Source organism: Palaemon carinicauda, chromosome 14 (assembly GCF_036898095.1).
Source record: "Palaemon carinicauda isolate YSFRI2023 chromosome 14, ASM3689809v2, whole genome shotgun sequence".
Taxonomy (NCBI): Eukaryota; Metazoa; Arthropoda; class Malacostraca; order Decapoda; family Palaemonidae; genus Palaemon; species Palaemon carinicauda.
This window is the reverse complement of record NC_090738.1, coordinates 122110450-122123768: the sequence shown is the minus strand read 5'-3', so window position 1 is coordinate 122123768 and position 13319 is coordinate 122110450. Positions and strand designations below refer to the sequence as shown.

Sequence of the window (13319 nt, the reverse complement as noted above, 5' to 3'; positions counted from 1 at the left end):
CGAAAGATACCAAGACAGCGATGGAGGTTCTGGGACCCAGGAATCCTCACCAGCCCTGGATTATGCTGAGTATGGAGTCGCCACCACTTGCGTCCCCTAGACACAGATCGGATGTAACTCTTTTCAACGGATTCTTCAACCGAACGATGATGTATCGTAGCGACGCTGATATCATCGTACCTCATGGGTTCGTTGTTAGCAAAGAGGATGCAAAATTGCTTCCTCCCGCTTGGGTCGTACCTCCAGTTTTAGAGCAAGGAAATCAGCAAAGAAAATTAGCTGTAGCTTTCATCTCCAAAAATAATGAATTAGTACAATCCGATCGCCTGGAATATGTAAGAAAATTTAAGGAATACGCCCTTATTGATATTTATGGAAAATATGGGACTAAGAAATGTGGCCGATCAATGATTGTATCTCATAGATATGACCCCTTGACCAACAAATGCCTGAGAATGGCCGGAGAAAAATACCTCTTTATCTTTTCTTTTGAGAACAATTTTTGTAAAGACTACATCACTGAAAAGGTCTACAACTTCCTTCATTATCCAATAGTTCCTGTGGTTCGAGGACTTGCAAACTACTCCTCGTTTCTGCCTCCGAATTCATACATAAACGCGAATGAATACACTCCCAAGGAACTGGCCGAGAAGTTACTGTACTTGCAACGAAATCCTGAGGTAAGATTTTTTTATGATTATTCTCATGTCTGTCTTTGTACCTCAAGTAACAAATGCATGAATTCATTCCAATTTTATCACCATATCTTACACTGTAACTTCTTGTATCTGCAGTATTAATGTTTTTGATAATACAAATCTCTTAATTCGCAGGAGTACCAGAAATATTTAGAATGGAAAAATCACTTCCAGCCTTCGACCATCGGAGCAGAGAGAACCTTCTGCCACCTGTGTGCCAGGTTGTATGACCCTCAGATGTACGAGCACCAAGTCATTGAAGACTTTGAAGACTGGTTTCTTTACAAGTCCGAGTGTTGGAGCCCAATATACAAAAGTGATATTCCTCTGAAGAAGAAGAAGAAGAAGAAGAAGAAGAAATAAACTCGGTGTGGATACACAGAAGTGGAAAATCTCAGAGAGGATTATGCAAAATTTCACTTTTCCTTTGTAGAAATAAATCAACGTGAATCAGGCTTTAGTTTTCTATTTTGATCTATTGTTAAACCTAAGGTACTTTGATTCTTGAAAGACTGTTTGAATTCATTGTGTCCATGGACCAACTATATATATATATATATATATATATATATATATATATATATATATATATATATATATATATATATATATATGTATGTATATATATATATATATATATAAATTTATATATATATATATATATATATATATATATATATATATATATATATATATATATATATATATATATATATATATATATATATATTTTTGGGCTCAAGCCATGTCGTCCTGATGGAAGTTCCTATAGGGTAGCTTCCTAGGGTATATTACAACTACGGCGATATTCCCAGAGAATTTACCTTAAGGTACCAGAATTCTAACTCCTGGAGCGAATATCTCTCCTGAAAGGGATATCGCGACATATCAGAGGACGTATTCTTGACACGCCACATGGCAATCTGCATCCCGAACAGAGATTTCGTCTCGCAGGGGGCAGTTGGCAAGAAACGAATTCGGGAAAGAAAAAGGGGGAGCCGCTCCCAAGGCTCCCTATCTCTCGTTTCGTAAGCGTGCCTGGCGCCAATCCTGGCACCATCTGTATTCCTTTTTGCGTAGCTTAACAACTCTGTGTTTTTTCCTGTGTTTCTCGCAAATCTTGGATTTATTCTGCTTTTCATGGCTTCTCCGTCTTCGTCGGCCTCTGATAAGTTGAGTACCATGTCTTTTATGTATAAATGTAGGCTCTTGGTAATTTTTGAGTGATTAATAGGTTTAATCTTTGTTACAAGAGCCGTAGCCTACCGGAGGCGTCATGGACGCTGTCGCTCGCTAGGTATAAGTTTAGTTAGTCAGAGCGACATTCCCGGTTGTTTTGCTTTAATAAATTTTAGCTATTTAGCATTACATAGGATTTCCTTTCGTGCTTAGTATTATTTTGGCGAAGTATTCGCCATTCTGGCCTACGCTAGGCCATGTAGCCTAGTCGTTTGGTCCTAGTACTTCATGCATGATTTTGGTTTTTTCCGAGTGTATTAAAATTTTATTGAAGCTTTAAGCTATGTTTTATACATTTAAGATTGTGTGGAATATTTCCAAGATAGTATACGAGTGAGTTTCGGTGATTTAGGTAATCGATTCTCTTGGTGCCTAGGCTAAGTTGCTTATGGAGCCTTAGTATACTTTCTCATACTCCCCGGTTGCTTTCTTTTCTTCGGAGAAGGTATGCAATCCCTTTCCCTCTGTTTAAGCCTTTGGCTTATCCCTAAGTGGTTTTTTCCGAATTAATTTTCGATAAAACTATACTGGGGTGTTACTGTACCTTCCTGTTCCAGTAAGTCTGGTTCAAAGAGGGACAGAACAACAGAGTTTTTTAGTCTGAGTCTGTGTTTTTCTGGCTTGGGGTAGAGTCTCCCTTGCTGGCCTGACACAGACAAAGGTGGCTTAGCCTCCTTAGGTCACTACCGAAGGTTTCTGTGGATATGATTCCTTTTTTTGTGATCTACCAGACTAGTCCTTGTTGCTGTTCTCGGGGGAGGATAAGTTTCTTTCCCTGGGAGTAGCAACACCTTCCTTGCTTTGGTGCTCTGGGAGCTGGCAAGTATTGCTGGCCTCCTCCCTTGGATCTCCCTTAGGCTGAGATAAGTTTCTTGGCTGCGGGGGATCCGTCACTAAAGCAAGGTTGGTAGGACCCTCTTTTGTCCCTTCCCCCTCTATCTCCGTAATGGCCTAGCCATTACAGTACTGTACGTTGTTCTACATCTGGACCTAGATTAGGTTAGGATGTGGAATTGACTCAGCCCCTTGCCGGCCGGCAGAGCTGCCGGCCGGCAAGGGTCTTATATTTACTGTACGTCGTTCTACATCTGGACCTAGATTAGGTTAGGATGTGGAATTGACTCAGCCCCTTGCCGGCCGGCAGCTCTGCCGGCCGGCAAGGGTCTTATATTTTGAGTGCTGCCCGGACCTCCCTTGGTCCCTCATCCATGCCTGCCTGTAGAGCCAGACGGCATTGGTCAGGAAGCCTGAATTAGATTCTCCCCTTCCTTATATGCACTCTTTCGGATTGCCGGGCTTGGAGGTAGTGTACATTCTTATCCCGGCATCCATCCTATTTGTCTGGTGTAGTCCTCTGGTTCTTTTGCTGCCGGCCGGCATCGGTCCTGTACCTTTGCCGGCCGGCTAATGTCAGCCCTTGTCCGGTCACCAAGAGTGTGGCCGGCAGCTGGGTACTACCTTGTGTAGTTGCCGGCCGGCAGCCATTGCCGGCCGGCATTGGCTGTTGCCGGCCGGCAATCACTGCCGGCCGGCACATGCATTTGAACCTGAGTTCTGCCGTCTTATAGCTGTTAAGTAGTATACTTTAAAGCTAGTTATGGTGTGTGCCGGCCGGCACGTAACGTCCTATACTGTACCAGTATTCTTCAGTATAACATATACTGTAAGAAGAAAACTATAGTATGGGTTTTGGTACAGCACTGTGTGTTCTAACACTTTTGTGTTTTCTTGCACAAGTCCTTTGCTGTTGCCCTACAGATAGGAAAGTGAGTTCTTTCCTGTCTATTTTCCAGGATTTTAAAAATCATTGCTTAGGTGTGAGCTCCACCTGTTTCCTCTGGAAACTTTGCATTGGTTACTCTAGAAGAGATTAACCATTTGATTTTATTATCTGGAAGGCTGCAACAATGGGTTGTGAGGGAAACACAAGTGTATGTCTTTCCTTTATGAATTGTTATGCTATACTATGCATACCCAGTGATACATAGTTCACTTGATACTCATGGAAATTTCTTCTCTTTACAGAAGGACCCTCCGAAGTGCGGAAGTGTTTTCTGCAACGTCCGCAGCAAGAACCTCTGCGGACATGAGTTTTGTAGGAGACACGCAGAATGCGCTGTCTCCAAGGATGATCTCCAGTATTGGGACCCTCAGGTATGTACTGTGTGCACTAACCTGAATACTGAGGCCTTTGATTCCCCTAGAACGGCGGAATCAAGGGATATAGCAAGGGAGAAGCTTCGTACCTGGGTAAGGGGCTTCCAAAAGAACACCTCTGGCCCTTATCTTCCAAGTGAGATGATGAGGGCGTATCTTTTCCCTAAGGCATCAGCTGATGCAGCGATTCCCCAGCCTCAAGAGGAGATCCCCCAAGTTCAGATCCAGGTGGATGCTGAAGTCTCGGTCGCTATGCAAGACATCCAGTTAGATGACAGGATGTCTGTCGTGGACGAGCGTCTGAAGGAAGACCCCCTGGCAGAAGCCCAGGGTGAAGTTCAAGCCCCAGACGTTGTAGAGGAAGAGGTCGACGAGGTGTCGGCTACTCCGGTTCAGATCCCGGAGCCTATTCCCTCAACATCGGCCGGTCTCCCAGTAGAGCTGGGATAGGCCCTCTCCTCCATTGTTGGAATGATCCAACAGATGCAGAAGGAGAATCAGGAGAAGGCGGCTGCAATGGAACTGCGGATGCAGAGCCTTGCAGAATCACATGGGCCCCAGAAGAGGTTCTATGTGAAAGACCTTCCCTTGTGCTCAGATGCTAAACCATGTGTCTGGCTGAGGAAGGAACCAGCTTCAAAGGAGGAGACAGAGCCGAAGGAGGTCATAGTGATGGACCATACTAAGGCTCAGGCTCTGCTTTCATCCTCGTTGAAAGAGAGGGGCTTCTCTAACTCAAAGGCAGCTGCATTGAGCAAGAAGCTCCCTTCCTTTGTGTCCTCTCCTGCTAGAGCCTTCCCCTTTTTACAGAAAGGGTTTGCGGCTGTACTAAAAGCAGTCGAGGCCGACAAGCCTTGCCCCTCCCTGGAGGAGTGTAAACCCTTGTCGCTGGCCCTACCTATGGACCCCAAAGACTGGAAGGACGTCCATCTTACGTTCTCAGTTGGGAAGTTGGAGGCTGATATCGCCGGACGTCAGTTCGGCGAGGACCTCCCTAAGCTGTCTGACTTTCTCTTGCAGAGAGAGTTCGAGACAAAAGAAAGACTGGCTGCCTCAATGTCTCTTCAGACTACTCTTGAGACGATGGCAGGTGACCCCAAGGTCCATGAAATGTTCATGGTGGTGGCCAAGACTCATCTGGCCACAGTGACGAAGGACCTTTATGGCTTCGTCAAGGCGAGGAGAGCTTGTAGGGAGTTCGTGTTCACCTCGGCTTCGGTGAGGCCCGAGCCAAGGAAACTAATCTCCTCCAACATTTGGGGCAAAGACCTTTTCCCTACCGATTTGGTCAAAGAAGTAGTTGATAAGGCCGCCTTGGAGAATAGAAACCTTCTCCAGAAGTGGGGCCTGGCTATCAAAAGAAAGTCTTCCCCGGATGAGGGTCCTCAACCAAAGAGGAAGATTATGAGGACTAGGCTACCGTCTCGGCCAGCCAAGCCTGTTAGACAGCAACTGCAATTGCCATTGCCTCCAGTGCCCCAGATCGTGGCACAAACCCCGACCACTTTTCAGTGGGTACCCCAGGCCGTGTCGACACAGTCCACGGCATTCACCCCATCGTTCGAAGGGCAGTCTACTTCCTTTCGAGCAAAGCCTAGAGGGGCAGCCAGAGGCTCGTCTGGACGCCCCTCAAGGGGAAGGGGATTCAGGGGTGGTCGTGGTCAGGGAGGCGAGACCTCGGGACGGCAGTCCAAGTGGGATGATACCGGTAGGAGGGAGACCTCTGAAATTTCGGGATCGGTGGACCTTCGATCCCTGGGCCCACAGCCTACTCAAGAATGGACTGGGCTGGAGCTGGTACAGCACTCCACCCCCGGGCCTTCGGGTTTTCCAACACTCCACCCCCGTTCTGGAGGAGTACGTTCAAGAACTGTTGGAGAAAAATGTGATCCGAAAGGTGAAGTCCATCAAATTCCAAGGGAGGCTGTTTTGTGTTCCCAAGAAAGACTCGGAAAAGCTCAGAGTCATTCTGGACTTGTCGCCACTCAACAAGTTCATAGTGTATTGCAAATTCAAAATGCTAACACTGCAACGCATAAGGACCTTACTGCCCAAGAGGGCATATTCCGTCTCTATAGACTTGTCAGACGCCTATTGGCACATTCCAATCAACCGTCGACTCTCCCCCTACCTAGGGTTCAGGCTACAACGAAGACTATACGCCTTCAGAGACATGCCATTCGGGCTAATCATAGCCCCAAGGATTTTGACGAAGCTTGCGAGCGTAGCTCTCAAACAATTACGCCTAAAGGGAATTCAGGTAGTAGCCTACCTGAATGACTGGTTGGTGGGGGCAGCATCCGAGACAGAATGCTGGCAAGCTTCCAGTCAAGTGATCCAGTTCCTAGAGTACCTAGGTTTCAAGATCAACAGAAAAAGTCTCGACTTTCTCCATCTCAAAAGTTCCAGTGGCTGGGAATCCACTGGGACCCTTTGTCACACCGTTTCTCCATCCCGGCGAAGAAAAGGAAGGAGATAGCGGGTTCTGTCAAGAGACTTCTAGATTCCGAAAGGATATCAAGACGCGAACAGGAGAGGGTACTGAGCTCTCTCCAGTTTGCTTCGGTGACAGACCCAGTGCTAAGAGCACAGCTAAAGGATGCAACCGGAGTTTGGAGAAGTTATGCATCAAACGTGCGAAGAGATCTGAGAAGACCAGTTCCGCTTCGGCTACGTACTCTTCTCAGGCCTTGGTCCCAAGCCAGACATCTAAAGAAGTCGGTTCTTCTTCAGCCACCTCCCCCGTCGGTGACGATTCACTCAGACGCCTCGAAGGAGGGATGGGGAGGTCACTCTCATCGGAAAAAAGTCCAGGGGACTTGGTCCAAGCTATTCAAGACCTTTCACATAAACTTTCTAGAAGCTATGGCAGTGCTCCTTACCTTAAAGAAAGTTTCCCCGCGTCACTCGATCCACTTAAGGTTGGTGATGGACAGCGAGGTAGTTGTGAGATGCTTGAATCAACAAGGATCGAGGTCACCACCTCTCAACCTGGTGATGTTGGCCATCTTCCGATTGGCGGAAAAGAAGAAGTGGTACCTGTCGGCAGTTCACCTTCAAGGAGTCCGCAATGTGACAGCGGACGCTCTATCCAGGTTCACACCGATAGAGTTGGAATGGTCCTTAGACGCAGGATCATTCTCCTTCATTCTGAATCAAGTCCCAGAACTGCAGATAGACCTCTTTGCGACGAAAGACAACAAGAAGTTGCCCCTGTACGTGTCCCCGTACGAGGACCCCTTAGCGGAAGCAGTGGACGTGATGTCCCTCAACTGGAACAGAGGGTCCAGGATTTATCTGTTCCCTCCTCACAACCTTCTGTTGAGGGTCCTCAACAAACTGAGATCCTTCAAGGGGGTAGCGGCAATAGTAGCCCACAAGTGGCCGAACAGCGTGTGGTTCCCCCTGGTATTGGAACTACAGCTGAAGTTTGTACCGCTACCAGATCCAGTTCTGACCCAGCGAGTCCAGAAGTCGACTGTCTGCGCTTCATTACAGAAAACCCGGACCCTGCAGCTCATGATTTTCTCTCCCTAGCGGTGAGAAAGCGTTTCGGGATTTCGAAAGCCAGCATAGACTTCCTAGAGGAATATAAGTGCAAATCTACTAGAAGGCAATATGAGTCATCTTGGAGAAAATGGGTGGCCTTTGTCAAGGCGAAGAATCCGCAGGAGATCTCGACGGACTTCTGCTTATCTTTCTTCATCCACCTCCATGGTCAAGGATTGGCAGCTAACACGATTTCAGCGTGTAAGTCTGCTTTGACAAGACCCATTCTATATGCCTTCCAGGTCGACCTAGGTAACGAGTTCTTTAATAAAGTTCCGAAAGCCTGCGCTAGGCTCAGACCTTCAGCACCTCCAAAGGCCATTTCATGGTCTTTAGACAAAGTTCTTCATTTCGCTTCTCTGTTGAGCAATGAAGAGTGTGCGTTAAAGGATTTGACACAAAAAGTTATTTTCCTATTTGCACTCGCGTCCGGGGCCAGGGTTAGTGAGATTGTAGCCCTCTCGAGAGAGGCAGGTCGTGTTCAGTTCCTGGATGGGGGAGAACTGAACCTGTTTCCGGATCCTACGTTTCTCGCCAAGAATGAGTTACCCACCAACAGGTGGGGTCCCTGGAGAATCTGCCCTCTGAAAGAAGATGCATCTCTATGTCCAGTAGAATGCCTAAAGGTCTATCTTCATAGAACTTCAGACTTCAAGGGTGGTCAACTATTCAGGGGAGAAACATCAGGCTCAAATTTATCTCTGAATCAACTCAGAGCGAAAATCACATATTTTATTCGCAGAGCGGATCCTGACAGTACACCCGCAGGTCACGATCCGAGGAAAGTTGCCTCATCCTTAAATTTCTTTAATTGTATGGATTTTGAACATCTCCATTCATACACTGGCTGGAAGTCTTCCAGAGTGTTCTTTCGCCACTATGCGAAGCAAGTAGAGGAACTAAAGAGATCTGTGGTAGCAGTGGGTCGCGTCGTTAACCCTACTGTTTAACTCTGCGAGGAACAGTGGTTTTAATTGGGACGATTAATTCCAGGGTGAGTGTGTAGTTACATACCGTACTACAAACTAAGTGAGGGCACTGAGTTGCCCATGTAGACTGTTCCATTTCCAAAGGTGAACCTAGCATAAGTGCAGACATGTGTGCCGAGCGTTTCTAACGCTAATGTCATTGATTTGTAATACAGACTTTTATGATTTTGATACCTCGGTATCTTAAAAGTGGCATTTAATGTTTTTTTTTTCTTTCAGATAAACAAGTTCTGTTTACTATCATACTTATGCTTAAAGTTTTGGGTTATCCTCTTCTTATATATATATATATATATATATATATATATATATATATATATATATATATATATATATATATATATATATATATATATATATATATATATATAATTGTGGTTAACCTGTCTGTTTATTGTCTGTCAATGAACTTGTTCTTGAGAACCTTGCGTCTCCTTCACCTGTGTCAATTTATTGGTATAATTGAGCATTCATTCTATGTACCTTATCTGGGATAATTCTAATAGAATTGTTCCTTTATGCAAGCTATGTTGCATTGGTTTATGCTTTCCCTTAACGGGAGGACCCCGTCCCATAAGGGGACGATGGCGGTTTTACTAGTTTCCTCCTATGCGGATATAAACCTTTGTCCAATACAAGTATTGTGCGGAGAACTGGTCGATATTTCATATTGACGTAGTGGTTCTTTACAAACTATGCTTTACTTAATATAGGGCGAGACCACTATATTAGCTTGCCTGGTATTCATACATAGGTATATGTACTCTTCGAGACTTTTCCAGAGTCTAGTAGGACTCTTCCCTGTAGGGGGCAGGAAGCTCTAACATGGTTTATAGTTAGTTGAAAAGATGTATAACGGTAACATCTTAGGTCTCTAGGTCTAGTCGACCAGGAAAAATTACCTCCGGGGAGTACGGCACGTTCTGAGAATCCACAGACACAGTAATGCTCTGGTATACTTCCATCAGGACGACATGGCTTGAGCCCAAAAAACGGATTTTGAGCGAGGCGAAAAATCTATTTTTGGGTGAGAATGGCCATGTCGTCCTGATGGACCCGCCCTTGCCTTTCTAAGAAAGGGCTGTAGGACCCCTCCCTACATACAGTATCTGTAGCACCTCGTGTACGCTACAAGGAATACAGATGGCGCCAGGATTGTCGCCAGGCACGCTTACGAAACGAGAGATAGGGAGCCTTGGGAGCAGCTCCCCCTTTTTCTTTCCCGAATTCGTTTCTTGCCAACTGCCCCCTGCGAGACGAAATCTCTGTTCGGGATGCAGATTGCCATGTGGCGTGTCAAGAATACGTCCTCTGATATGTCGTGATATCCCTTTCAGGAGGGATATTCGCTCCAGGAGTTAGAATTCTGGTACCTTAAGGTAAATTCTCTGGGAATATCGCCGTAGTTGTAATATACCCTAGGAAGCTACCCTATAGGAATTTCCATCAGGACGACATGGCCATTCTCACCCAAAAATAGATTTTTCGCTTCGCTCAAAATCCGTTATATATATATATATATATATATATATATATATATATATATATATATATATATATATATATATATATATATATATATATATATATATATATATATATATATACAGGGTGTCCATAAATTCATGTCTTGGTTTAAGTGTTTTTGTATTAATGTAAAACATTATTCATACACATTCATTTTACTATCCTTTAGTAAAAACTTATAAGATATTTTTTTATAGATTAATTAAGGTAAATGAAAATGAATACCTGTTTAAATTCTAATTTCGAGTCTATCTGTCGTATCTATGGTGGCGCAGCTGTCATTTAAAAAGGGACCGACTGCAGACAAGTTTTCTCAGATTACCACAAAAACATACCCAAACTAGACAAATTGCATTCGAGGCAAATGTTGTGAGTTTCCTGGATAATTTAGAGCAAATTCTTTTTACTGGACAGCCATTAATATTTTTATAATAGGACATTAAAATCAAGACTCAAATTTTTGGACAGACTGTATATATATATATATATATATATATATATATATATATATATATATATATATATATATATATATATATATATATATATATATATATATGTGTGTGTGGTGTGTATATATATATACATATATATATATATATATATATATATATATATATATATATATATATATATATATATATATATATATATATATCTATCTATATATAAATTATATATATACATATATATGTATAAATGTATATATATATATATATATATATATATATATATATATATAAATTATATATATATACACATATATATGTATAAATGTATATATATATATATATATATATATATATATATATATATATATATACATATATATAAACTATATATACATATATATACATATATATATATATATATATATATATATATATATATATATATATATGTATTTATTTATATATATATATATATATATATATATATATATATATATATATATATATATATATATATATATATATATATATATATATATGTATCTTGGGGTCGAAGAAGAAGAGTCGATGACGATTCATTGTTTATTAATCAGATACCCAGATTACAAGTGCCTGCAACAGGCTCCGCACGTCTTTATAAATGCGCGGGAAAACATATCGTACACACGGATCCCACATGCCCCTCCAAGATTGACATGTAATAATTACAACAATTACACTGCAATCTGATAATTATCAAATGGGGTAAATCAGTAACAAAACAGATAGGATGCACAATGTAGCATCTAGCTACACAAAAATAATCAGAGTAAATAAATCAATAATCGCTTAATAAAAATGGGTCGAATTGGCATAATAGAAATGGATCAACTGCATACTGCAAACATAGCCATACAAGAAAAAATTAAAACATTCACAGAACAAAGCAATGTGAGCAACACTATCAGATGTATAGTATAGCATGAATTTTCAATAATTCTTTAAAAAAAAAAAAAAATCCATAATAACACGTGGACAAGGAAATCATCTATTTATAGGCTAGCAGTACACAAAAGCAATGACAATTACATATTATTTAACAAATTCAGTGAGCCAGCCAGGTTCTTTCCTGGAGCGTTGCGGTCTCGTAGCACGGGGTAGACTGGGTGTGGGGGAGCTAGACCTGGGCGGCTCTCACTGCTGCTGTCAGCTGGTGTGGTGCTAGGGGTTGGGTCAGACGGTGGGCTTGGCGTGGGACAAGCTATCTGTCCCTTTAAATGTTTTCTGTTGCGCAATGATAACCTTCCACTCCCGTCAAGCCTTACTGTGTACTGCCGGTATGGGTGATGGGAGATGATGACACCTGATCTGTCCCACCTTTTAGTCCCGGGATCTTGAATCCTAACCTGGGTGCCCTCATGCAATGGAGTCATGTTGCAAGAGCGTTGTCTTGGTGATTGGGGAAATCTTTCACTAGACGATGCCATCAATATTTCCCGCTGTCGAAGGGTTCTTCTCCAGTGGCGATCTACCTTATACTGCTGTCTTGCTGTAGGAACACCATCACGAAGTGCTTTTCCTGTTGCTAGTTGAGCTGGTGACTTGCCTATCTCTCTCAAGGGCGTATTCAGGTATTGCAGCATTGCCTGTGTGCACCTGTCGTTGTCCAAACTACCGTTGGCCCCCGTGTTCGAGCGGATGATTCTTTTGGCGGATTTCACAGCAGCCTCTGCCCTCCCATTTGACTGCGGATAATGAGCAGATGAAAGGCGGACAGTAACCCTCCATTTCTTAAGAAAGTCCATCATCTCCTCACTAGCCAAGTTAGTGCCTCCATCAGTGGAGAGTTGCTCGGGAGCCCCCCACCTGGAAAAGTAGCCACGTAGTTTCGCTATAATTTTGTTGGAACCAGTTCCCTTGGGGAAATGCGCTATTTCTAGCCAACCCGTCAGTCTGTCAGCGTAGGCCAAATAAACTTGTCCTTCGAGTTGAAAGAGATCAGCCACCGTCTGCTGGAAGGGGTACTCAGGGGGAGGGGTAACAATCATGACTTCTGGCGGTGAAGAGGGCGTGTGCAGGTTGCAGACATCACAGGAAGCTCGGCATTGTTCCAGGTCGCCTGCTATTCCAGGCCAATACACGGTTGCTCTTGCACGACGTAACATCGAATCTAGCCCTTGATGGCTGGCATGCAGGTTCCTTGCTACTTTATTACGTAATGAGTCAGGTACCACTAATCTCACTGCCCCCTCCTCATGGGTATATGTCACCATACTTTGTGCAGCAGCCAACCTGTCCCTTACGCTGTAGAAGGGTCGAAGACACTGTAGTTCTTGGGATTTTTGCTTAGGCCAGTCCCCAGCACGGACTCTTGCAAGCAACAGCTGGTATACGGGATCATTATTTGCTGCGTCCATGACCATCTCTTCGTCCATTGTAATACCGTCATCTTGGCTCAATACAGCTACTGTTGCTGCTGCTACCGCCGCGGAGATATCTTCTTCTTGTATGGTGTCCTCCTTATCTGGGACTGCCATTAGGGAGGGGTACCGAGATAGAAAATCGGCTGCTGAATTCCACTTTCCTGGCAGGTACTTTATTGTGAACTTATATTGCAGAGTCTTTTCTTTAAGGTGGAATAACCTTGGGTTCACCACATCTGTGAGGGCCCTATCCCCCAAAAGCTTCACTAGTGGGCGGTGGTCTGTTACGATAATGAGGGAGGGGCA

General features: G+C 43.6%; 1 protein-coding gene across 1 annotated transcript; it reads left to right on the top strand.

Moving 5' to 3' along the window:
* Window positions 1–1061, top strand: LOC137652961 (alpha-(1,3)-fucosyltransferase C-like). Its single transcript, XM_068386354.1, has 2 exons — window positions 1–680; window positions 834–1061. The coding sequence occupies exons 1-2, from the start codon at window positions 21–23 to the stop codon at window positions 1059–1061; spliced, it is 888 nt and encodes a 295-aa protein (XP_068242455.1). The 5' UTR covers window positions 1–20.
* The last annotated feature ends 12258 nt before the right edge of the window (window positions 1062–13319 follow it).

Coding starts and splice junctions, on each gene's coding strand:
- LOC137652961 (XM_068386354.1), top strand. CDS start 21: ATGGAGGTTCTGGGACCCAGGAATCCTCACCAGCCCTGGATTATGCTG. Junction 681..833: donor ACTTGCAACGAAATCCTGAG/GTAAGATTTTTT, acceptor CTTAATTCGCAG/GAGTACCAGAAATATTTAGA.